This window comes from Leptosomus discolor, chromosome Z (assembly GCF_034619465.1).
Source record: "Leptosomus discolor isolate bLepDis1 chromosome Z, bLepDis1.hap2, whole genome shotgun sequence".
NCBI classification, from domain to species: domain Eukaryota; kingdom Metazoa; phylum Chordata; class Aves; order Leptosomiformes; family Leptosomidae; genus Leptosomus; species Leptosomus discolor.
The window spans coordinates 18,300,479-18,327,353 of record NC_141419.1 but is presented as its reverse complement, the minus strand read 5'-3'; the positions used below and the strand labels follow the sequence as shown (position 1 = coordinate 18,327,353).

Sequence of the window (26,875 nt, the reverse complement as noted above, 5' to 3'; positions counted from 1 at the left end):
TTTTGATTTTACATCCATGTCTTATTTGCCTTTTGCATATGGCTCCCTAAGATATCTGCAGTGCTTTACTACTTCGCTAGTAAGTTTCTCATCTCCTCCTTCCCTTTCTTTCCTTTTCCGTCATCCTCTCCCAAGTGGATAACACATTCTGTTTCCTCAATTTAGCTTCTTAATGCCTTAGTTGCATCCTACTATTTTCTTTGAAGTTTATTAATCTTTCACACCTTTTAAAAGCAATCTCTTAAGCACGAAGTCTTGTGGGACAAAAAAATCACAGAGCATCTGAAAGCAAGTACTTTATTAACTATCAAAATAAATACATTTGAATTATTAGCATCAATTGAAGTCCTACCCTCTGATTTTTTGGTCTTGAAATCCTGTGCTTCCAACGCAATGACTTTATCCTCTGGACACAACAAGTGAGCAAATTCTTAAAATACAGCAATCAACAGAAGCCAAACACAGTCCCTTCGCTAGGCAGAGGACCTCTAACATTTTCCCAGTAAGTTCCACTTGCTGTAAAAAATTTGCTGGTGTACAGTGTTCTTCTTTAGTGTGACACACGGTATGGTTTTCTGAGAGCACTGATAACAGTCACCCCACTCCACTATTGTGAGGCTTCCAGGTAATGACACACAAGTAAGAACATCTAGTAATACTTAAAAAATGTGAATGATTGCTCTTCAAAGACAGACCATCCACAGCTGCCCATAGCAGGGACTTTTTGAAGGAAACGTAACTGCCTTTGAGCAGCTATAAAAGCCTGAGTGATGACTAACACAACTGATTTAAGCATTATGATTATTAACAAGCTGCCACTGTACACCATCATGTTCATTAGTGATACATTTGGGCTGTAATCCCAAGAAAGAGACAAGGCAGTGTGTGCTTACTCACCCTTACAAGGCTGGGAGCAATACATGAGCATGGTATCTTGACATTCTTGAGGCACTTTTCATGAGACATGAAGTTGCAAACTGGGGAAATAAAATAAGAACTGTGAGCAAGTGAAAAAAACCCAAAAAACTTAATGAAAAACAAACGAAAAATCATATTGAGTCAAATACAATTAGGAACACATCTTTTTAATAACATTTGCTCTCCCCTAGGTTTGAGAACGTACATGACTGTCACATTCCTCGCGGTGCGTGAACTCCATTTCATTTTGTTCCAAGAAGTGGGCAATGGAAAAGGAAGGAGACATTACCCCAATGCACTACAGGCCTACAGCAAGTCATGCCCTCCCATACTCTCCATTAAGCACCAAAATGAGGTCTTAAATTTCAAAAGGGATTTAAAACAGTCTAAAGTCCAAAATAGCTCTTTGATGTAGCCAAAGCAGACGGACATGTTTGAAAGCGAATTATTCTACAAGCTAGTGCATGTGACAAGAATAAACAGGAGAAAACACAGTATTGTTACACACTGAGCGTAACACATGAAGGAGACAAAATTAAAGGTCACCAGATTCATGCAGCTTTAAAAGTCGAGAGCAACTAATTATTTCTTTTACTGTGGAAGCAACATGTTTAGAATTCCACCCGAGCACTGCAAAGTACGCTTCCAAGCAAGACAGTGTTGGAAAAAATGATTTCTCATGGGGGTGATATTTTCCATAGCTTACCGTGGATTTACATGATGTTAAGTTGTGCAGAGAAGACAAGGGATTCTCTATTTCATTCCCACCACCTCGCACTACTTAGGAACTAATAAGCCATGCAGCTATGGCTTTAGAGTCTTCCTCCTTTCAGAATTACTCTCTACCTGTTAAGCGTAAAGCCTTACACAGACATTCAGGCCTTGACCTCTCTCGCATGGAAGCAGATCTCTCCCAGTACCCGGGCAGAAGACCACTTGCCAGTGGCAACTGTTGCTGTACACAGGAGGTTTTCGGAGGTCCCTGCTTTTCAGAAGCATGCTGTACTGTTTCCTAAGTTTCACCAGCAACTGAAAGAAACCCCATGTGCTTCAAGCTTCCCATCTGCAGCCCATTGCCGTTACTGACCATATATGCTAGTGCCACCAAAAGCAGACCATTTTCCTCTCCTCCTCCTTCTCCAGCTCATTGACTTTCGATTTCATAACACTGCTTCTCCCAAGCCAACTCAAGCATTAAAATCCAGGTCCACTTCTCTATGAGGCTTACTGCCATTCCATGCAAAATAACCTTTCCTTTCGGTGACACAAAAAGAAGGATGACGCCTTTCACATTGGTGCTCATCTTAACACGAGCAGTAGGCTCACATTTGTTTTTCATTAGCGTGCAAGTCCAAAAAAGAAGCACTGCAAGTCACTATTGTGTACAAACATTGTAATTCGTCATCCATGGTTGAACACAGAGTGATTACTGCTCTGATGAAAGAAAGTGGAAACAAAGCAGATCCAAACCTTCTGCTGGGTGCTATGAAGTGTTATGTGCATCTTTAAGGTTGACCGCATTCCTGACTAACTGGGGCAGACAAGAGGTGGAAACAGCCAACGAAGGGATGATAAAGCAGATTCTCAGAGCTGAAAATGCAGATGCCCAACACTATTTGGAGGTGGTCACTATGGAGGAAGAAGTACACATCCCATGAGCACAGAGTAGACCAAAGAGAACAAAGTGATTGTCCAGGCAGAAGATGCATCTTCTGCTCCAGAAAACAGGTACAAACCCACACAGAAGAACTGGTGAATTCTTATCATAGTTTTGCATGTTATCACAACATGGATATAGACGGGTGTAACCTGTTCTCTCCTCTTTGCAACATTCTTACTGACACTTTTAGAAGGGTCAGCAGGTTGCTATGAGCAGGTCTGCAGAGGCTGCAGGAAAAAAGCTACCTGCCTGCTACCAGCTAGTCTGAAACTCAGCACATGTGCCCTGCCACCACCAAAAGACATTCTCCCCAGCCATTTTGTTTAGGTGGCCTCCTCACTGTGTCACAGGTGATGCCCAAAGCTCAGCTGAACCTGGCTAGGTGAAAAGGACTGACCCCTGCCGGCAGAAGCATGATGACAAAGGTTCCCATGCTCAAACCCACAAAAGACAACAATAAACAAGCAGCTGTCAAGAACTTCATAAAGGGGTGACAGCTAGTCAAGGAGAAAGCATCAGTGACTAACAGAATTCAGTGAAATGGCACTGTTTTCCCTCAGTTTGCTGGTTCAGGAGTGGGCAGACTTTGAAAGGAAAGAACAGAGCAAGGTGCTCCAGATTGCTCTGAGAAATTTTATGATCTGCAAGGAGCAGCAGGCAACTGAAGCATACAAGACCAGTATCTCCAATGGCTACTAGCTTTAAGTGCACACACAAAAACTCAGTGCACAAGTTAACCAAGCCCTACACAAACACCTCAGGGAATTCAGAAAAGGAGGCTCCAAATCAGCCAGTAGAAGCGAGGCACCTTTCATGGGCACGGAACTTGAGAGACGTTCTCCATTTATTCAGACAACTCAATTCGCTACACAAGTCACATTCAGTCTTCTCTTTGCAGTGACAGAAGCAGCAAAACATGGTCTTGCATAAAGACAGCATCTCATGGTTCATCTGAGGAAACATCTCACAGCACAGAAAAATATACCAAAGAAGAATTCAAACCAGCAACTTCAGACAAGCAGTAAAATCAAAAGGTGAATGAAGGTTTCAGACAAGGAGTAAAATAGGAAAGTTTATAAAGGTTTTAATTGTTTGACTGCATAAAGAAAAAGACAACATGCAAAATAACAGATTTTCTAAAATTTCAAGAGAAAGATTGAAGCATTTGCAAAGAATCAAATTAAGGAATATCAGGAGACAAATGGCAGGAGACCATCACTCCCCAAACAGAGACTGTAACATTCTCCATGAAAGATTTTCACACATTTTTCAAGAGGTACTCACACACCCCTCTTCTGCTTGTCACATACCTCAAATTCAGCACTGAGGACGCACTCTAGCTAGGTACCTTTCTCCTGTCCCACAAAATTCCTCAGAGGGTGAGCTAACTCTTACAAGTCACCATTTTGTTTTTGTTTTCCACATTCCTCAAAGAAAGAAAAACAAAAAAATATGGCAGGAAGCCAAACTGAAGCATGAACAGTATTTTGGGAGGGGAGGAGGGAATTCTAAATTTATATTGGTAGTCCCAAAGAGGCAACACAATTAAGCCTGACAGCCAGGAGAGCTTTGGTGGGTTTTAAGGGGTTATCGTTCACCAGGAAAAACAAGCTAGAAGATGCTGTGTGAAGTTTCAGGAGATAAAATGAAAAATTTGGAGGGAAAAAGCATTTAAAGGAAAGGGAAGAGGACAGGGTGTTCTATTTACACCAAGAGGATTTTTTCATATATACAAACTCAGTGACAAGTTACCAGCAGATACATCTATAGATTGTCTAAGTCAAAGCAAAGCCATTTCAATTGGAGCTTTCAGATACTATACACAAACCTGATGGTTTCAGTCAGGCTTGAAATGCTGGAGCGCTCAGTGCATCCTTTAGCTAATCATTTTAAGTATTGCGAAAAGTACCTAACAGCATGGATAAAGGAGAGACAAACACTTGAGGTATATTTGCAGAAAACAGTACCTGCAACCTTCAAACTGGACTTTGAATACAAAACGTCTATATCCAGGTTTAAGCTGCATGAAGCTACACAACACTGAGGGAAGATGAACAGACACGATTTCAGGAGACATTGACAGAATCCACAAAACCATTTATTTGCAGGTGTGGGGGACTTCATGTGGTCTCTCTGAGCACCTAACTATACATTCAGGTGTACAGCAGCAATCACATTGGACAACATTCCCTTGCTCCCCTCCTCTACTCAATACTAAATGACTTCATTCATACCAAAAATTAAATATTCCCAATGCACAGCAAGAAGCCATGTGGCCAGGAGGCACCACAGGACTGCTCCCTGTTCACATCGAGCACAAGACGTGGCTTTACATCAGTCTCTGTCCATCAGCCTTCACTTCCCAGGGCCACTTCCCCTATAGCATTTGGTTTGACTTGGTGATTTAATAAAGAAAAGGTAACGTGTACATTTGGCAACACCCAGTGAACATACAGCCAGTAGCTCTCCAACATATGCTTGCAAGGTAACAGAAAACATCTCTCTCCAGCCCTCCCTAGGAAGGCAGGAGATAAAAACTCACAAGCTTTCTAACACTTGCTAGCAAAGCAAGGGCTATTTACACTGTCCAGTATGTCACACTTTTTTTCCATATAACCCTTTTTCTCTCTGTCCCTCAAGACAGATTTCAAAGCAGATCTCAGAAGTGGGAACAAGAAAAAGTTGGATTATATTTTGTACAGACTCTAGCAATGTATCAGTTTCCCACGCAAATGATGGCTGGATAGGAATTGCTTATGAAATACCAAATTTAACACATAATCTTCTCCCACTTTTCAAAAGACCACCCAGTCCTGACCAAAATCCTAGAAGCTGTTGAAAACTACTTTTGTTTCCTCTTTGAAGAGATACTCACCATAACTCACTTTTCCTGTTTTTCAAAAATAAATTTATTTGTAAATTTGTATTTTAACACGTTAAGTCTTTATTTAGTTCTTTATTTTAATTTTAACGACTGTATTTATAAATCTAATTTTACATTTGCTAAACACTTTTGAAAGTAGAGCTACCAAACTGCTCTCCAAGAAGGACCAAGGAACGTTAACACAAAGACCAAAATGGATTTGATCCTCTCCTGGAAGTATCATCAGTTTAACACAGACTCACTGTGGACCTATTCACATGTGTGCTCTTAACCCAAGAGCACTTCCCTTATTTCAGTGAGCACCTGCAAAGTAAATTATAATTCCTCCTCCAATCCTCTGTTGCCTGGATTTCTTGTCCCCCCAGTCACCTTCTGACCCTTTGCCTCTGTTCTTACATCTCGATTAACTTGCACCAGCACCACAAGCAGCAGTAACACTCTCTCCTTCTTCCAACAATTCCTTCCTGTTGTCTTCACTGCAGGGTGCCATGACCCATGGGTTTTGCATTCACCACAAACACAGGAGCCATGACCCTTCTCGTTGCCACAGGTCACATTGAGGACTCTCAAAAAGAGAGCACTCCGGCACCCCAGACAGAGGCAAGTTCCTGCAGCCAAGTGCTCTCTCCATGCACACCTTGCCTGCACTGGCGCACTGCAGACTCACAGCAAACTCCAGTAACTCCCAAGGAACAACACAGTGTTTTGGCCAACTGCCTGTCACAGAGCCAGCACTGGGAAAATGTCATACCCTGACAAGAAATGACAACACCGCAACTCCTGAATACAGTCTGGACAACTTGGTAAATAATAATTTCACTTCGTTTATCATTATCTGCGAGTGCCGCAACTCACTCACGTATTGCTCACCTGCACTCCCAGCAAGTGCCTGTCAAAATTTCTTCTAATCTTTTAACAAAGGTTACTGAATGACCTAGTTGACTAAAGGACTTATTAATTTAAAACAAATTATTAGCTCAGCCAGGAACGGCCTAGTAACTCAGAATTGTTCCCCCTATGAGTGCGCAATAAATTTTCAATTTCTGAAAAAATTTAAGTACAATGCATTAAAAAATCTACTCAGCTCATTAATGTGAATATAAATAAAATTAAGTGAAAAGCAGTAATTCTGTAGGGCATCTGGTTAAATGAAAGACTTGGAAGAACTTCCCGTCTTGAAGAGTTTACTGGACTGGATGGCCTGATATATCTAGGAGTATTATGTAAATGAAAACTCTCTACAATCCTCTACAAAAAGCCCCATAAATTTACGTAGATTACATGAAAGAATTACAAGGGGGACTAAAAAAAAAGAAAAGAAAACGCCTTCTTGAAGATCTACTGTTGCAGGAAACTCCTATGGACTCGCCAGCAGCTCAGCCACTGCACAGACAGTATGTGCACACTGTGAGTTTGTATAGAGGCACAGAGGTGGCTTTTGTGCCGTTCGTCCCCATTCCTGTCCTAATAATGTCTAGCATTCAATTTGCCTTTTTTTGACGATTAGACACTGGGCACACATTTCCCTAGACACATCACTGCAACTGTAACTTCATTTCTTGCCTGATCTGTAAAAGCTGACTCAAGGTTCGTCAACTTCTAAGAGCATTTTTCCGCTCTTTATATACATCACTTTTACATTCATTGACCCCAGGCAATAAATGGTAGTTAAAATCAATTCTCTTATAAGACTCCTCTGCGATCCTCAGCAGCTGATGCCCAAAGCAAACTCTCAGCTTACTAGTGTCCTTTGTAGAGTGGGTGGTGGGCTGTTAGCAAGAAAGCTGAGCAGCTTATGCCCTACTAAGACATTGCTGCCACAAATCCACCTGCAACCTTGTTCGAGCTCGTTGCTTCCCTCTGTCACTTCTGTCTGCAACCCAAACCCAGGCCTGCAGTCAGTGTGGTTTTATTTTAGCATTTCACATGTTGTGAATGCCAACTTTAAGTTCCAGAGGGAACCTTCTATGCATAGTACACTCAGTAATATCTGTCCTCTGCTAAGATGCTCAGGGGGGGTGGTGAGCGAAGAAGGAGAAAGAAAAGGCTGTGGTTACAGATAGACGACCCTTTGGATGGCCAGGGGAATGGGGGAATGTTGCCTACATATTCTTGAGTGCATGGAAATTGCACAGGACAAAAAAAAAACCACCTTCTACCAGATTAAATATTGGGCAGGGTTTTTTTCAACAACAGGTGTCTGCAGGTTTTATAGATGATTGCTATCCAACCACATCTCATCTTTAAAAGGTTATCTTTAAAAAAGATGAAGCACAGTAGATGGAGAAACATGGACAAAGTCCTCATCAGGTACCTAAAGTGCAGCTTTACTCCTCCTACCATGAACTAGAATGTGTCTTTGTACTCACACATATTAAAAATTCTAAGTATTCATTTTAAAAATCAAACACATTTATATATAGCCTCCTGGACCAGATGCAGGTGGTACCATAATGTTCTCACCATCTCCAGCTGTTTGGCTACTTCCACTCTTTACCATAAACCCCCACTTCCCTGGATTCTCTCTCCTCCTTTTTCACATGACAACTCATTACTGCATTTTATGCATCAAATAAAACCCACCCGTAATCAAATTTTTCTTTTTCCATCTGAACAAATCCAAGCAGCTGCAATGAGCAACACTCTCTGCAGGTCTGAAAAACCAGGAGCATGCCCCTTAGCACTTCCCACTACACATTTCCAGACTTCTCTGTGGAAAGATTGCAATAGGCCACAATTGCCCCAAAGTTTGATTGCCCCAAGAGAGGGGCAGTTGTTCAAAGAAAAGGGGTACAGAAAAAGTCCAGCTCCTTACAGGTGGCAAAAGGGTAAGATCACAGACATGCACCTCGTGATAACTTTGGTCAGAGCCTGCATTGCTAGCGGATCAATCCAAGAACTACCTGTCTTCTGGCTGAGAACTCCAGTGTGATGGGCACCAGGAGTACAATTCTGTTGCTGTTTCCTCCTTCTCAGGAAACTGTTCGGGTTAGGTGGACTCCTTGTGAAGGAGACAGTACAGGCACTTTTTACACTACCATGTGCCTGGTGCACCAGACCACCAACCTCTGCAACAAATCAGAACCATCAAGTTTAGCAGCAGTCTCAGAGCAGCACAAAGGATATGCAGTGCAGTTTTCAAGCCTTGTGCTTCATAGCAAACGTGACTATGTTCTAAATGCAACAGGTACTACAGGAAAAATAATGGCTCATGCCATTTACTCCAGAGGAATAATTCACTCCAGCACAGTGAATTTTTCAATTCCTTTTCAATACTTTTAGTAATTTCCATTTTCATTAACTCCAGTAGAGAGCATTACGATTAAGAGTGCAGTACGTCTAACCACATAGTCTGAAGAGTTAAGGTCAGACTCTCACATGCAGTAAATCAGAATGACTCCTTTCAGCTTGCTAAAGCACAACAATTTACAGAAGCCAGGATTCTTTTACTTCAAGTCAATACATCAGATTATAAATTAGACCATGTAACATACATCTTGTTTTTATCAAAACGGAAGAATGAGTTATGGGTAAATTATACCCTCAAAAACACTCACAGGCTTCCTTTAAAGTTTAGTGATGAGAAGAGATACCCATCAGTACTTCTAGCAATATAAATATTTCTCTTAAACAGACACAATCATTACAAATCTTCATTCTGTATGTCACCAACTTATATAAGACATCACCAATCCAGAGGGAGTATTTGAATTTGCCTGTGCAACATCAAACCATTATTGCCAACTATTCTGCAATTAGAGGCACTTTCTCTCCCTGAAGTCAGACTTATTATTCAGAATATGAGTGTTCCTCCAAATTACAAAAGGTTCTCCCACTCCTTACACCAAACTTGAGAATGTTACAAAATCAGCAATTAACAGAAAAGTCTTGACATTTATCAAAACAAATAGCTGTGGGAATTCAGAGGTCTTGCATGATTTGCTCCAGAGAAAACACCTGGTGGGAAGGAAGACATGAGGACATTCCTGAGCCCAAATGATGAGGGAAGCATTGGGATTTGCATCCTTTTCTTCTCAGATTTTCAAAAAACCCCACCTCATTACAAGCAGAAAGACAGAAGAATAGTAACAATTCTGCTCAACTGATGTCAAACATTCACACATTATAGTTTAGACAGTGTGTTATTTCTGTGCCACATGCCTACACTATCAAAATAATTTCTACAAAAATATTTACTACTTTGGGCACAAACCTCAGTATGCCCCAGAGGTAACTGCATGAAAGCACATAGATAACACATTAATTTTTACACAAAAAGGCAGCAAGCAACCTTAAGAGCTCAGCTAGTCTGTCTTTCTGTGTTCCTGACACGTGTCAGACAAACCTGCTCCAAATACCCACCCAGGAGAGACAATCCACAACCTCTCCACACAGCCAGCTCTACGTCCTCCAAAGTCATAGAATCATAGAACAGTTTTGGTTGGAAGAGACCTTCAAGAGCATCAAGTCCAACCTTTGTCCCAGCTCTACCAACACCACTAAACCATGTCCCTAAGTACAACACCTACCCGTCTCTTAAACACCTCCAGGGATGGTGACTCCACCACCTCCCTGGGCAGGCTGTTCCAATGCCTGACAACCCTTTCAGCAAAGAAATTTTTCCTATTATCCAGCCTGAACCTCCCCTGGTGCAGGTTAAGGCCATTTTTCCCCTTGTTCTGTCACTTGTTACTAGGGAGAAAAGACCGACCCCCACCTCACTACACCTTACTTTCAGGTAGTTGTAGGGAGCGATGAGGTCTCCCCTCAGCCTCCTCTTCTCCAGGCTAAACAGCCCCAGATCCCTCAGCCGTTCCTCATACAAGACATGCTCCAAATCCTTCACTAGCTTGTAGCCCTCATCCGGACACGCTCCAGCACCTCAATGTCCTTCTTGCAGTGAGGGGCCCAAAACTGCACACAGTTATTTGAGGTGTGGCCTCACCAGTGCCAAGTACAGGGGCATGATCACCTCCCTACTCCTGCTGGCCACACTATTTCTGATACAGGCCAGGATGCTGTTGGCCTTCTTGGCCACCTGGGCACACTGCTGGCTCATGTTCAGCCGGCTGTCAATCAACACTCCCAGGTCCCTCTCTGCCTGGCAGCTCTCCAGCCACTCCTCCCCAAGCCTGTAGTAGCACTTACTGTCCTTACAGTTAGGAGCCTTGTGCTTGATGTCCAAACCAAACCTCCCTTATTACAACTCATGTCCAGCATTTCTTGCCTTGTGTACTACAGCCATGAAGAACTGATTATTTTCCTTTCTCTTTACAACTATTTCTGCAGCTAGGTACCCAGCGAGGCAAGGTGCTTGTTATTTTAACATGTCAAAGAGGCTTATTTTGGGCACTTACTGGCAGCAGAATAGAAAGAACAGCAAAAAATACATAAGGTGGCAAATCTTACCTAGTCTTTCAAGTGGTTATTCACACCCCTTCCCTCACAAAAAAAAAAAAAAAGAAGAGATTAAAAAAAAGATAGTGTTCAGCAAGTGAAAAAATAGCTTTTGCTTTTTTTTTTTTTTTTTTTTTTAAAGAGCATTGGCAATCACTGCTACAATAAGAGAAAACAAGATGTTCTCTTATTACCCCTCTTATTAAGGAAGTGGATGCAAACATTTGTTCAGTCCAGTTCCCCCCAGGGTTACCCTGAAAAACAGGAGGGCTCTCTGCCTTTCGGTGGATCTCCAAACCAAAGCATTTTAGTCCAGGACCTGGAAAGGCTTCCAAAATTCCCATTTTGTTTGCCAGCATTTGTAGAGATGTCTTAGCTTCCACCTCGGTTCTACCAGGGCTTGCAGTCATGAAATAGCAGCACTAGTTTATAAAGAAGCTGGTTACAAGTGCTTGGGGAAGGAAGATGGGTACAGAAAAGCTGAACATGGAAAAATCAGCGTGCTCAAATTTGTTTAATAAAAGTACACTCATGCACACAATGGCAAGGAAGCCCAGTGCAGGAGGCATAGCTAATACAGCGTACTTAAAAGACAGAAGGAGGAAGAACAATTGCATATAGACAGACAGAGCAAACAAACAAGAAATCTAGCAAAGCCAGGGAGTAAACCAAAGCTTCAAAGCTGTTATGCAAGACAACAATAACACCCTCTACTTTCCAAACAATGAATCAGTGGGACTTAAAGGGCATATCAGCACCAAGACAATTCAGGCCAAGTCAGTCTCACTATCAAAACAAAGCTTTATTTTGGTCAAAACTAAATAGCTTATTTCCTCCTCTTTTCCTGCTCTTCCATAGCATGGGCCTGACATAACAGAAGCCAAAATACAGAATACAAAATACAGTGCCTCTGCTCTTTAAGGGCTTTTTCACTCACTTCTGAAGTTGTCCTCCATCCTGCAAGCTGGCTACTTCGTTCAGCAGGACTGCCTTTGTGTTCATTAAAGAGATTCATTGAGAATTAGAAGGCACTAGCTTTGAGGAAATGCCCACAGGCTAAATAATCACAGATTGGAGAAATTATTTTTTTTTTTTTAAATATCAATGGTTTTAAATCATTATCTAAAACACACTGTTACCAGACTGCTTATACAGATAGGACCATTCAAGCTGATGGAGGAGACACTATTTTCATGAGTAACTTAAAAGCAACGCTCTCTTTTCACTGGAAGTTTGTGGGACTTAACTTTTACATTTGTTACACAGCTTTGAGCTCCTTTTCCATTGTAGCAGTTTGCCAACACAGATACATTTAGCTTTTTTGTTTAGGACCATGCCCACAGGCCAGCCTGAATACTGTGACTATTCACTGAAAGGAATGCTGTATGCAGTACATGGACCTTGTCAGCTTATTTCCCAATTCAGCAGAAGCATGCAAAGACCTGTATGCAATATTGGTGTGCTCCCTCAGACAAAAACACAACCTAGTTTAAGTTTAGACATCTGTTGTGCAATGCTTGCTAAATGTCACCAGGAAAGCTGTCACTAGAAGGTTTGGTCTTCCCAGAACATTACAAACAATGGCAAGACAGGAATGGAAAAATCTCTGAAAGCTTTAAGAAGCCAGGCACTAAAAACACCCTCCTATCTTACTGTGGTGAGAAACCTTTGGCCTTTGCTTGTCTTACGGTTCAATGAGACCACATTGTGTATCCTATTCCTTTGAAAATCCAGAAGAAATGAGAAATCTGTTAAGGTTTTCTAAGTATTTACTGAGCATCCTTATAGATAACCTGTACTTGCCAGTTCCTTTCTCTCTCCAGGACTCTCCAGTCTTACCAACTAATCAGCTATTACCCACCTCTGCTTTAAATATAACCTGTCTGATGAAACGCAGTTTCCCCCACACACAATGTAGATTGTGTTGTACTTTACATTTCCAGAATTGTCTACATGACAGCAAGCTCTATTTATAGGTATAGATACCCCAAAGCAATAGTTTTCTAACATCTGAGCTCTGTAATTTCAAGGCAGTACATTTGAATTCCTATTCATTTCTATTTCAGATATGCTGTTAGGAAATAACATAGCAACAAGTCAAGCGAAAACAAGACAAGCTACTGAATAACCAAACAGTCAAATGAGTTCAATGACACACTTGAACTATCAATCGTAAAAGCACCAATTTGGTTATAGCAGGTTTGCTTGAATGGTGGTAGCCCTACAAAGCGCCTGGGCTACCCTAAGGTCTGCTGACTCTCTCATCAGTAAGGCTGTAAATATTCTGAAGACTAACAAACAACTCTATCTTGCTTCTCCGTCTTCTCTGGTACAGTAAGCCCAATACTGACAAACAAACTAACACAACTCCAGCTGTCAGAAAAGCACCCTCCCCATCCTCCCACCTCTTGACTTCACCCAGAGCACGTTTCCTAAATCCTGCTAAGCAGGCAAAGCCAGAGCACCTACAGCTGGACAGGCAACAAAGGCACCTACACCGTGTGCTTGGTTCCACCAGGGCTTTACACTCCAAGAAGCAAACAACTGCACAAGCAAGCTATACCACAGTAGAAAAAACAGCTGTCTCCATTTGGTCAAGAGGCTTTTCTAGGTCACAACCATAGCCAGCAGAAAACCTAGACACCCTACCAGCTGTGCCTATACAAAGAAGAGAGGTCCATCCTCTCCACATAACATGCTGCAGTCCACTCTCCTTCCATGCTCTACAGCATGGTCAATAAAAATATGGCCTGGCTGAATACAGGCTTCAATGTAACGAATTGGCTGGATGGTCACCTCTAGACAGCAGTGGTCAACAGCACAAGGTCATGATGGAGATCAGTGACAACTGGTGTCCCTCAGGGGTCTGTACTGAGATCAGTCCTGTTTAGTATCTCCATCAGTGACACAGACAGTGGGCTTGGGTGCACCCTCAGCAAATCTGGAGATGCCATCAAGCTGAGTGGCGCAACTGACACACCTGAGGGACGGGATGCCATCCAGAGGGGCCTAAATAAGTTCAAGAAGTGGGCTTATGTGAACACCAAGAGGTTCAATAAGATCAAGTGCAAGGTCCTGCACCTGGGTTGGGGCAACCCCCTGTATCAATACAGCCTGGGGGATGAAGGGCTGGAGAGCAGCCCTGATGAGGACTTGGGGGTACTGGTGGACAGAAAGCTGGACATGAGCCAGCAATGTGCGCTCGCAGCCCAGAAGGCCAATGGTATCCTGGGCTGCATCAAAAGAAGCGTGGCCAGCAGGTCAAGAGAGGTGATTCTCCCCCTCTACTCTGCTCTGGTGAGACCCCACCTGAAGTACTGTGTCCAGCTCTGGGGCCCTCAGGAAAGACTGGAGCACCTCTCCTATGAAGAAAGGCTGAGTTGGGGTTCAGCTTGGAGAAGAGAAGGCTCCAAGGAGACCTTATTGCAGGCTTTCAAAGGGGGCTTATAAGAAAGGTGAGGGCAATCTTTTTAGCAGGGCCTGTTGCTATACGACAAGGGGTAATGGTTTTAAACTAAAAGAGGGTAGATTCAGACTAGATATAAGGAAAAAATTTTTTACAATGAGAGTGGTGAAACACTGGAACAGGCTGCCCAGAGAGGTGGTAGAAGCCCCATGCCTGGAAACAATCGAGGTCAGGCTTGGGGCTCTAAGGAACCCGATCGAGTTGAAGATGTCTCTGCTCACTACAGGGGGCTTGGACTAGATGACCTTTAAAGGTCATTTCCAACCCAAACTATTCTATGACTCTATTCTCTGAAAGTCTATGAGAAATGCGAGTTCTTCATAGGCTTTACTTTCTTCCTCTTGAAAGACAGCTGATCAGATTTCCCCCCTGTGAAATGAAGGTGGCCAGAGAATTTAGAAGCCATGTGATTTCAGCACAGAACAAGTCCCTGACACTGAGAGCTTTTTCTCCTTCAGAAAGATGGAAGATGGCTAGCGCCAAACTCACATTCAGATCCAGAAAGCACCAACACCTCTCTTCTTGAGGATTAGGCCAAAGACAGGACAGTGCCCTGAGACAAGGCACTGGTTCACTGATGGAAAACCAGAAATATTCAAAAGGCCTACAACATCAGGAGAGAGCTCAGCAACTCATCTCCTGACAGTTCCAAAAAAAAGGACCTTCCGGAGGAAGAGGCATCCCACTCACAATGTGGAGTTGCACAGGGAGCCTGGAGGGACACAGTTTTTGCCCTCTGTCCACTGAGTTCATCTTTGCACTGCGTGGTTCTAGCATGGCAACCCACTACATGGAAGTCACACCCACCATGCAACAGCCACACACCATCGGGATGGCTGTGACTCTCCTTCCAGCAAGGAAGAATCATAGGCTCCCAATCTTAGGGGACTAGCAGTGGTACCCTGTGATGCTGAAGACAGTGATCCTGAGAAGAAATTGTCTCTGAACCACAGAAATCTGTCTATCTGAGGGCAAACAGTTAAGCACTCCAGTAGCTTTTTTCTACAGGCTAGATGATGAACGTTGCCCATACAAACCAGATGCCAGACCATGTAACATAGTTGTGGCTTTTTGCCAGGTCTTCCAGACTGCAGCCTTTACACAGCTAGAAAGGGTCAAGCCAGCTTGAAGTCTGACAGAAAGACCGCTGATCACCCTCACTGCCCTGCACTGGCAGTGAAAGCTCCCAACCCCCTTGAAGGGAGAAGAGAGATCTTCCAATGACACCAAACTCAGAATTCTGGCAAGATGCCAAGGTGTTAAGAAGAAAATCAAGTACCAGATACCACTCGAGACAAGCGTCTTGAAGATCACTTAAACACTGGCCTTTTTTTCCAGCTCTGTCTTAAGCTGGAGCCTCTACTGTCTTCTGCTGCAGATTGCCCACGCAATCAGCCGAACCATAGATAAAACAAAGTGGCTAAAGCAGAGTAGCCACTTCTGCAGTATTTGTATGTGAAACAGTACAGCAGGGGCAGAGAAACATGTAATGGCTAAAACTAGGAGAGTGAAAAGGAAGACCCAGCTGGACCACAGAACCACCTACTGTAGGACATGCACACCAGTGTCATGAATGCTAAAGACAGAGTACTTAACTCTGTGCAGCTGTTATCTGCAACAGCTTCTCGAATTTACTGCTTTCAGGGTAACACTTTACAAAGAGAAACTTTGTCAATTGTTTTTCAGCACACTCTAGCTGACTCACAGCTACTGGTCAAAACAAAGAGCTATAGCTTACATTATTCAGAACAGAATAACACAACAAAAACCACAAGGCAATCTGCCCCAGCCCTGAATTTTAAGGGAAATCCATGAAAACAATTTGACGTTTACTGCAAGCATCCTTATAACTAAAACTTCATCACGCTTAGGCAACCTACATAAACCTGCAGGTTTCCAGCCCTCCCATGTGGCCTCCTGCATCACTGTCACTGGTTGCCCAGTAGAGCGCATCTAACTTCACAGACCACAACGTGATTACTTCAGTAACTAGTTTCTGAAAACCCAGGTGGACAATACAGATGTCTCCTACAAAAGTTAGTCCTGTTAACATTTCTGCGACTTTACGCATATTCAAGCCAAAATGCCTCCCCACTTATAAAAGGGAAATAACAGTAGCACATCCTCAGCTTTGAAAAAGAAGAATTTGAGTTACGTTTATATAAACAGGGCAGAACACAGAAGAATTAAATGCACGGTAGGACTTCATCAGCCACGATGGCATTTTGACAGAAAACTGTGATGTTGACACAGTGGCCTGGAATCCCTCACAATACTCAAAGATTTGGAGACATTCTCAACACTACAGCATTCACAGCAGCCGTAATGTAGCCCTGCACCTACAGGGAGTATCACCAGGGGCACACAACTACACCGCACATGCACCTTGTGCGCACAGAGCCTCGGTAGGTTTGATCAGTGCTCTAGAGGGGGAAAAAACCCCAAGGATGCCCTCCAAAATACCTATAAGGCTTTGAATGGACCAAGGAAGGAGAGACAGCATTTTACCTAAAACAGCCTCCTCCACTCAGTCATGTAACCAGCAAGCAGGAGGGCTGTAGTCCCTACAACATGCACTTCCTTCCACCTTGCCTCTTAAAAGCTGAACACAGTATATAAAAAATGTAATAAAAAATCACGAAGAGACTAGAATAAAAAACACTGCTAATCTTAGCTACAATAGCACCCACCCACCTACACAGCACAGTTATCATTTTGAAAGAAACATTGAGTACAATTAAAATGTAGGTCAAATTATTAACATATGTAACTCCAAGATAAGTGTTCTTCCTCTTCTAACTGGGGTAATCTCAGCATAATCTAGGGCATCTCAACACTTCCTATCACCACAAAACAAAACAAGTGAAGAAAAACCCTCAGTAACACCCCAGTTGCCATGGCAACCTCTACCTCTCATTGCTATAGGGCTTCATTTCCAAGCTGCATCACAGACAGAAGTGTACAAAACTACAGGATCTAAGTGAAAAATAGAAACAGAGTCCTGTGCTTGCTGGGTAAGTACATTCAGTATTTTCTTCAGCGTGGCTGCTACGAGGGTATTGACACGGTAAGGAAACTAAAGGCAAATGATTCATACTGTGGTGAATCAGAGGAAAATAAAAGACACACAACGCATCATTTCCAGAAAGGCTAGCAAACTGAGGGTGCTGATCTCTGCACTACTTTTTTTTTTTTTAAATCACCATTCTTAATTTTATTATGAATTTCATGTATTTTAAAAAGAGTGAGGATTTCAATTCCACCACTTAGGCTTGAGTTATTGATGAGAGGACTATACTTATCTTGAATTTAAGGAACAGACTCTTTCACATGAGTAAGATCATATATAATTCATAGAAGCTGAGCCTTTACATCTATCTGGAGAACAGAAGCCTGCAGTGTCAAGTTATATATACCACTTATGAGTACACCAGAACTTCCAAGGTGCAATAGTTCTGTTCACAATACAGTAAAATCCAAAATGTACCCCTGAGAAATTATAAATCTTTCCTAAAGAGGGACACCAAATGATCTTGAGGTTTTGTTTACTTCAGTTTGTTGTGGTTTGTTGGGTTTTTTTTAATTGAGCAGTCTGACAGGGCAAGTTCTTGTAGCACTTGCTTTTAATTTACTGTGTACACAATCAGCTATTAATTTATACACATGATTTACCAATGCATGCTGAAAGGTTCTTAAGGCTTCCCATGAGACCATATTCAGAAAAAAAGTTACACTGAGCAAAAGTACTGAATAGGTATAATATATCACCATTATCTTTCTAGACTTGGGAAACGGAAGGGGAAAAGGATTTATTTTTTAAATAATCTATTTGCTCCTCTGAAGAAAAGGTGCTTGAATGAAAAATACAATAGCTTCAATAAATCTCAAGGCATTTGCCAGATAGAAGTTTTTCTGGAGCAAAGAGAATACAAGAGAAACGGAGTAAGAGAGGTCAAAACCAGAATGGACATGATGATACTTAGCTGTTTGGAAGGGTATTTTTAACATTACAGTATTTTTACCTCTACTTTGGTCTGTTTCTGAAAAAGGATTTGGCTGGGGAGGTCTGATAGTCCCAGCTGCCGTTGGGAGTATGCAGGACTGATTAACTTCTCTTCTTCACCAGAGAAACTACAGACATGTAAGTCAATGGCATTAAAAAAAAACCAAAACAAAACAAAACCGGGAAACTTTTCACTTGTTTTTAAGGTCACATCTCTTTTTTCACACCTCCTCATTTTGAGTCACATGTTCAGTTTCTCTCTCAGCGTCTTCTACTTGCAGAGTTAAGTTTTCCCAGCATCCAGAGGGCTGGAGCGTCAAACATAATTGCAAGCACCATTTTTCTCAAGTTTCAACCCCTTCTAGGATAAAGGGGTTGTGAATACTTTTTCGAAGGGCTCCTACTACCACCGGTGACAACTCTCCAGCAGCGAGCACAGACACACACTGCTCACAGATCACATGCACCTCTGCCAGGCACAACTGTCCCTGTGCGTTATTATGCCACCAGTATATCCAACAGCAACCGTGGCCACCCAAAATTCGTGCATCACCTTGCAGAAGTATCTTGAGAGCTCTAAATTCTCTAAATATTTGTGAATATCCAAGAAGTCTGAAATCAGCTTTTCCAGTGCTCTGTATCAACACTGTTTTAAGAAGAGGTCTAACATGAAAAAGCAATTTTTCCTGGGTCATGCTAGTCAGCCCAGGCCTTTGTTTCAAGTCTAAGGGCTTCCTTCTATAGCAGATACATTCCAGGATTGCTAGTCCTTATCAGCTTCTGATTCAAATTTGTATGTGCAATGATTCATATTCACTCTGGCATCCTAACTAGATTCTGAGGAAAATCTTTCATCTCACAAAAGGCATTTTTTTATTCTGAAAGAGAGCATCCACAGTCTCAAACAGGTCTAGCCTAAACGTTCAAATCCTCCCCTCTTGCCCTCTTCATGCTTAGAGGAATCTTAGCAATTTCCTTGTATTCTCCTGTCTTCTTTTGAAGCTCCCAACCATGCAATTGTTTCAGCACTGAGGGAGCATTTTTGTTTGAAACATTTAAGGAACTGGTTGGTGGAGGACTCCTACGCTCACTGGTTAACAAGGTGTACCAGTTCTTATCTTCATAGGCTGCGGAGAAAGTACTGCAGAAAAAAGACAGACTCATTTCCTGAATTACATCATAACAAAGCAAGGCATTAAAATGTGACACATTGTGACAAGAAGAAAGAAATGCAGTAAGGAACAGAGATTTTTTTTTTTTTTGCTACATATTCTTACACTTGAACTAGAAGTCCTATTGCCTAGCTACTGTAATCTAGTACTACCCTGCAGAACAACACATTGTTCCTATTTTAACACCTCAAGTTCAAATCATTCAGTTTCTCCCAGGCACGTCTGTTTAGCAAAGTATTTGGAATGTCTCTAGCAGTCTTCTCCATGTAAAACCTCCAGGGATGGATTAAATTGTGGTCAATACAGTAATTTTTATTCTCACTATTAGTTGCTTTAGATCACAATATGATTTTTACACAGCAAGTGGCACAACATTTATATCATACAAGTGGCATCTAAAAAGAAGCCAAGCAGATGAGTAATATCAGCATATTACACTCATAAACCTAAACATACTTCCAAGTAAATCACTCATATTCAATTTTAAACAGGGGAAAAGCCAGAAACACATACAAAAATACAAATAAATGTGTATGTGAATATATATATATATATACATACGAATAATATACACACACATGCACACACCTACATTCTTCCAAAGCCAAGCAAATAAAAATATTTCAATAAAAACAGGAAGTAAAATTAGGGGCCGACTGTACACTAATGAATAGCAAACTTCCACAAGTGAGACAACAGTAGGTAATAATATGGTTTAAAAGGAAGAATACTGCGGTGGCACATTTAGAAAAAAAGAAGCACATTTCCACCAAGTTCCTTATCACATTGTGACATACGAATGTTAGTTTTTGCTTTTTGCTTGGGAGTGTTTCCTAACAGGCTTCTCTCAAAACTGAAAGGTGCTATTAAACAAAAAGGCTAGGCAAAAAAGAACAGGAGGTGATCAGCACGTATTATTTTATCCTTTAGAAAGGTCTATATACTATACATATATTCTGTCCTTTCTCCACTGGAGCCGAGTCAAATTAAATACATGAATGTATCTTAGTCACCTGTCTTCTATAGGCATTGCAAAAGCAGTTTTGCCAAAGGGATTTTCCTGAGCCAGCTCAGAATGGACCTAATGAGCAAAAAAGTAGCCCAGAAGGAAGGCAGCTTGAGCTGATGAAACACAGTGCTAGAAACAACTCTGGAAGAAACGAGTAACATAACCAAAAAAGTAAAGGTCATCCAGGCACAGCCTGATGCAAAGATAATTCAAAGCTGCCACCTGAGAAAACAGCTCCAAAAATCAGGAAGAGAACCAGATTTCTATAGGATACTAAGCGGAAAAGCAACATTATGGACAAGTCACAAACAGCATGTAATCAAAGAGTAGAAAACAGACAAGCAACAGGGACCCTGCCCAGAGAGAACTCACTGGGAACAATGCAGCAAAATTCCTTATCCCTGGATTTGGAATTCAGAACAAGGAGGGGTGGGGGTGGGGGGGCAGGGGGATATCAACAGAAACATTCACAACAAACTGCCAAGAGGAGAAAGAAAACTAAAAACTTTGCATGTCATCTTCCATGGCACTATAAGGAGACCCCACCTCAAGTTCAGCATCTACACTTGGGTAATAAACGGCCACTGTACATAACACATCCCTTGTTATAAAGTAATTGCCAATACAAAGCAATTGCTTAATGGGGTTATTTCACATGGAAAATCTCAGGATACTGTCTAACCTTATCAGGAAAACACTGAAATAAAAGTAGCATCACTACTAAAAGAAACTGCTGATGACTAAAACTGAAAGAGGACAGAGTAACACACAGAGATGTGCACTGCTGAGTAAGATGCACTACATACCATTTTAATACAAACTTCTACATCTATAAAGAAGGGATGCACACCATCTTTAGAGAAACGGGAAGTGTTACCAAAATGTACTGGTTCTCAAAAAGAAACCAAACCTGAACCAGGGGAATGCAAGCAAACATCACAGAAAATAGGAACAGGCAAGTGCTTCTCCACCCATGAAGTACTGAGGTCACTTCTGATTGAAACACTAACCAAGTTTTAAAGAAAATGCTGTTAAATGGCTCAGTGCAGTGCTTAGAAAATGTTTTATGGGGAAAGCCTTAGAGTTCAATGTCCCTTGTTTATCAGAAAGAAATAACAAGTCAGGGATTTATCTCCCACACAACTGCAAGAAAGAATAAAAAGGCTTTTTAGATCCTTAGCACAGCACTGCAAGAACCGTGGTCCACAGGAAACTTACTAGAGGAAGATTGAAAAATTTTGTGCAATATGAAAAGAACCAGAGGGTATTAGCCTAGAAGATGGCTGAGGAACACCTGAACATACTAAGTCTAAGCAATATTAGATGAAAGATCATCTAGAAAGGAAACCTGCAGAGCACCAGCCACAGCCCCTCTACATCATGATGGATTGATGCGCACCTTCTTTATTGCTTTTGTCATTTATCAGGGAGTCAGACTGATGCAGTAACACAGATGAGATATGAAAGTGCTGTGCAAAGCCTGGTATTGGATTACTGGCTTTAGCACTTACTGAGGCAAGTAATTTACTATCTAATTGAGTTTCTGGACTGAAATCTGGGATAACACTATCAACACAAAATATAGCTTCCAGCTACAAAAGCTGTGTGCGTCCTCACAACGCTCCCTGTCCTCTCCCCTGTATCACTGATGGTGACTGATATTTTCCTCCAAAGCACTGTCAGGAGGAGGTGGGGAAAAGAAAAGCATAAATTCCTTTCAGTACAAAATGGATTATCCTTCAAATCCAGATGAGTAAATTGTATCTTTCAGTGTGTCAGTCAATGCTCCAAACACTCTTCCCAACATATGTTTCGGCTTCAGCAGAACTGAGCTAAACTTTCTGTGTTGGGATTTCTTTCGGGGAGTGTTTTTGGTGTGGTTTTTTTTCTTTTTTTTTTCTTTTTTTTACAGTCTTTGTGTTTATTCCCAAGATGCATTCAGAGTCATATGGCTCAATCTAAGTTTTAAATGCAGCAAAATCACATCCACTCAACAACATCCAACCACAAACTCACATTGCACCTCAACATCAAACATCTTATTGTTCCATGGAAAGGCCCTGTCACTGACGAGGAAGCCACTAAAGAATACAGTCAGTGAGTCTTGAAAATTCAAACTGATTGTGGAATAGAAGCAAGATTTTACTGTGGTTTTACCTTCTCGCAGCTTTCATTTTTAGTTCAAAATGCAGCAAAAGCAAGCCAAGCTCATCAGAAGAAGGAATAATTTGTTTTCCTTTTAAACTGCATGCATTAAGACTTTCTGGGGAATCTCACACATCATTCACTTCCTTCAAAACTGAGCTAACTGGAACCAGCAGGGTCAAGGATGTTCCAGCTGCCTGTCCCAACAACAGAACTAACCAGAAAGGATGAGAGTTCAAGGGGATTGCTCCTTGTCACTTTATTCCCTACTACTATTTCCCTATCCCTACAGAGACAAACTCCCTGTTGGTCAAACTCGCAGCTTTAAACTAAAAACACACCTTCCCTATCTGACTCCAATTACTTAGAACATTCTTTAAATGGAGTACACTCAAAAGATGTCTAGGATGTGCATCCCCAGACTGCTACAGAGGTGCTGTCTGAACATCTCCAGGTTCTCCTACACCAACAAGGTACAACATGGCTTGTCCACATCTGGGATCTGCCTGTATGAATCACAGCACCTTAACGGCTGTCTTGCTAAATCAGAGATTTATGACATAAACATAACTCCAATTCACCATTTACACTTTATTCTGGAAAAGCTGCAGTGTTGTCAGCCAACATCTAAATCACATCAGAAGAAACAAGGATTTCTGCATCTTGGAGTAAGTTTGGAAGTTCTGCTTAGAATTCAAAGCCTAAAAATCGAACAAACAAAAAACCTCCAAAAATGAGGATGCTATTTCCCAAAGTATTATTTGACTTGCTTTCAAATCAAGTACCCTACCTGCCTAAATGACATTTCCCTAGTAGAAATAGAGGCAAAACATACCAAAAAGTCCCTGACAGTAGCTTCCAGTAGATGTTGTAATGAAAGATATAGATATATACGAACTTATAAAATGGCCAAACAATTCTGTTACATTTGCTACCCAACTTGCTTATTTCTTAAATCCCTTACCTTCTACCTTTGACTAAAGTAAACCAAACCAAGTTCACGTTAGAAAGATTTATAGCACTGGAAATATTTGTAGCCCCCAAAATGCACATACAACAAATATGTCCACAAAAGCTTAACACAATTCTTCCTACATTTTTTTTTTTTTTAAGTCTTCTCTGGAAAAAGAAAAAGCACTGTAGAAAGAGATTTATTTATTGGTAGCTAAAATAAATCCCAAACTCCAAATTAAAATATCTGCTAGCTATATTTTTAGCATATGAAATGGGTTCCTCTGTGCACTACCAATGAGAACTCAACTCTCTATTTCTTATACAGACTTCATATATTTAATATTTTTAATTTTTAAGATGCACCACCACACCACCACACCACCACCACCCCACCACCACCCCCCCCCAAAATCCAGTCACTTACACTGCTTCTTCCTTGCCAAGCCTGAGGAAATTTAAACCCACTCAAAACTGAAATGACCAGGCTTTGGAAAGCAAGAGCAATGTAAGAGAGTAATTGTTCATGTTACAATCCAAACATCACTTATTCTTTCACACACACACACTTATCAAAGGAAGTGACAGCTACAAAGAGTAAAGTGGCATGAAAATAGTCATTTAAAAGAGTTTACAGAAAACAAATTGGGGGACGGAAGTGTGCAAAAATAACAGCTGCAACCCTGGTTGACTACAGATTACAACAAATATGTCCACAAAAGCTTAACACAGTGACATCTTCATATCCAACCGGACATCTATTCCACACAGGAACACTACTGCCTTTCCTGTAAAATTTCACTTATTAAAATACCTTGCCAATCTAGCAATAGAGATGCAATTCTGACCATGAGTACCTCCTGCCCCATAGAAAGTGCTGGCAACAGCACTGCTGACCCTGGAGAGGGGAAGCAGTATCTCATTTTAAAACAGAAAGATTAGATCCAGGACACTTTGTGCCTTGTACAAAGCATCAGAGCATCTCTTCTATGTATCTGTCAGACTCAACAAGACGAAAACGGAAGGACTACTATCTTGGCCTGCACTTCTAGAAATGTGTTAAGAAGTCATTATACTTTCTTGTATTTTTGCTACACAGCCATGTAAGCCATGTGGGCACATGCCACTCTGCTAAGTAGTTCATAAGTTTACTGAAAAACTCCGTAGACCTGATCATTCACATATAGAAGATGCTATTTTCCAAGGGTCAAAAGCACAATCTCAATTAAAACTCAAATCCAGGTCATTTAGGCCACACAACTACTAAAATGATAGGCAGGAGGGGGTTTTTTGTCTCCTTTCTTTAACTGCTGGAGTCTTACACTGATGGAGTCTTACCATGAGCATGCTCAGTTCCCTTCAAAGTTTGGAAACTTTCTATTTTGATCAAGACCAGCTTCAGGGAACATCAACACAAACAGCATCAGAACGAACATCTGAACCCACAGATTTGGAACAGAAACCATTGCAAATTCACCCAGACAAAGGCCTCTTGATGGCTTCAATTTGAAGCCTGTAGGTGGTTTATCAAAAGGAGTCCAAACGACGTCAGCTCAGCTGCAAATATACCCGAAATCCTAGTCTCTCTGGTGAGAAGAAAAAGGAGATAGCAATTATCTACCAAGTTTTTCCAGTCTACTGCAAATGTTTCCTTCACTAAAAGCTTGGTGGGTTTTAATCACCCTGGCACTCCTAAAGATCACCCTTTTATTACTTTCTAAAGAACAATGATCAAACTCCATTAGTTAAAGCATATGTGACAAGGAAGTTAATTATTAAACGGAATTTACTTAAAATATAATTCAAGAAATCATATTAGCATTTATTAAATAACTCAGAAAAAACGAGCTGCCAAGCTATTCAACAAGGTACAAGGAGGTACACACAGCTGTCAAAAGCAGCCACTGCCAGCAAACAACCATCAGGTATTTTTGAAGTTTGTTGTTTAGTGGTAAGTTGTTGGAAAAGACAAACATGACACTGAGCACAGCTGGTTGAAAATAGACAGACAAAAAAAATCAGTTCTTAACCCAAGGGAGACACTGACGTGCCGGACGATGTTACAGGGTTTCCCCCCCACTCTGAGCAGGGAAGGTTACAGCTGATGAAGACTAGGAGTGTTTTTCTCATTACCCCTCACACACAGGACTTGTTTGGGGTGGACATTTCAGATGTAGGTTTAAAAGAGATATCTTAACAGTGAAGCTTCGAAGTGCCTCATTAGCACACGGTCATTAGACAGTGGTGCTAACCATACTTACCCAGAATCCAGGCTGAAAATCCAAAGGGGAAAACCAATTCCAGACCACAAACTGTCAATGCAGTTTTCAAAGGAGGCAAAGACCCTAAATTCAAGTTACACCTATGCACTACCTTTATGTATGTAGTATGTGAACACAAAGAACTTGAGACATCTTGGACAAAAGCCTTTCACATTTTCTTACCTGTCACCGCACTCAGCTCTTCAAATAACAAAACTGGCACCTGAATGCCCACTTCTGCGACTGAAATAATTTCCCTTTTTTTAAGGCAGTAATACAATAAAAGACTATAAAAGACTAGCTTTGTGCGTTTTTACAATTTAAGGAGATTTTCACTCAAGTTTGGGGTTGTTTTGCTGTTAGGTTGGGCAGTGATTTTCTGCTATGTGGACAGAATGACGCACCTCCCGGCAGAGTTTTAAGCAAATATAAAACTACTCTTGCCAGACTTTTTTTTGCACCACACAGAAACATGACTTCCACCCAACTTAATCCCACAGCCTCTTCAGCCACAACAACGACAAAAGGCAGCAGCTATTTCAAGCGCTGCAGCGTCCTTGCTCTACACCCACAGCCTTGTTAGATACCACCCGAATAACGAGGCTCTTGTACAACCCAGCTCCTCCAGATGTGGTCTTGGAGATGCAATCCAAACTGGCTGGGCTGCATACGCTCAAGAAGACATCAAGGTGTTGGTTTTGGTTTTGTTTTTAAAAAGCAGGACATGGAGAACCCCTCTTTTCTCTACAACACTGTTCAGTTTCACTGCCTCAGAACAAGCCACAATTTTGTTGCCTCCAGAATCTCAGCTGCCATGGGAGCTGGCAACAAGACATGTCCCTGTCCCCTCCCTGGCATCAGCCCAGGTTTAAAAGGCTCAAACTCCATGCAGGTTGCAGCTCCTCCACTCCATCAGGAATTTCGGTAGATCAGGGCACCCCCAGGACAGCTCTGCTGTGAGCCACTGACCACCCCAGTGGGCCTGCCGGGGTGGTTGGTGGCTTGCAGC

At 41.7% G+C, this 26,875-nt stretch overlaps 1 protein-coding gene across 2 annotated transcripts in view; it reads right to left on the bottom strand.

Annotated features, from left to right (window-relative positions):
- The window catches only part of DGKQ (diacylglycerol kinase theta), a 96,299-nt gene that overhangs the window by 68,535 nt on the left and 889 nt on the right, over nt 1-26,875 (bottom strand). For both annotated transcript variants that reach the window (XM_086479892.1, XM_086479893.1), the window contains exon 2: nt 898-977. In XM_086479892.1, coding sequence (XP_086336018.1) covers nt 898-977 — 80 coding nt within the window. The remainder of the gene's footprint in view (nt 1-897; nt 978-26,875) is intronic.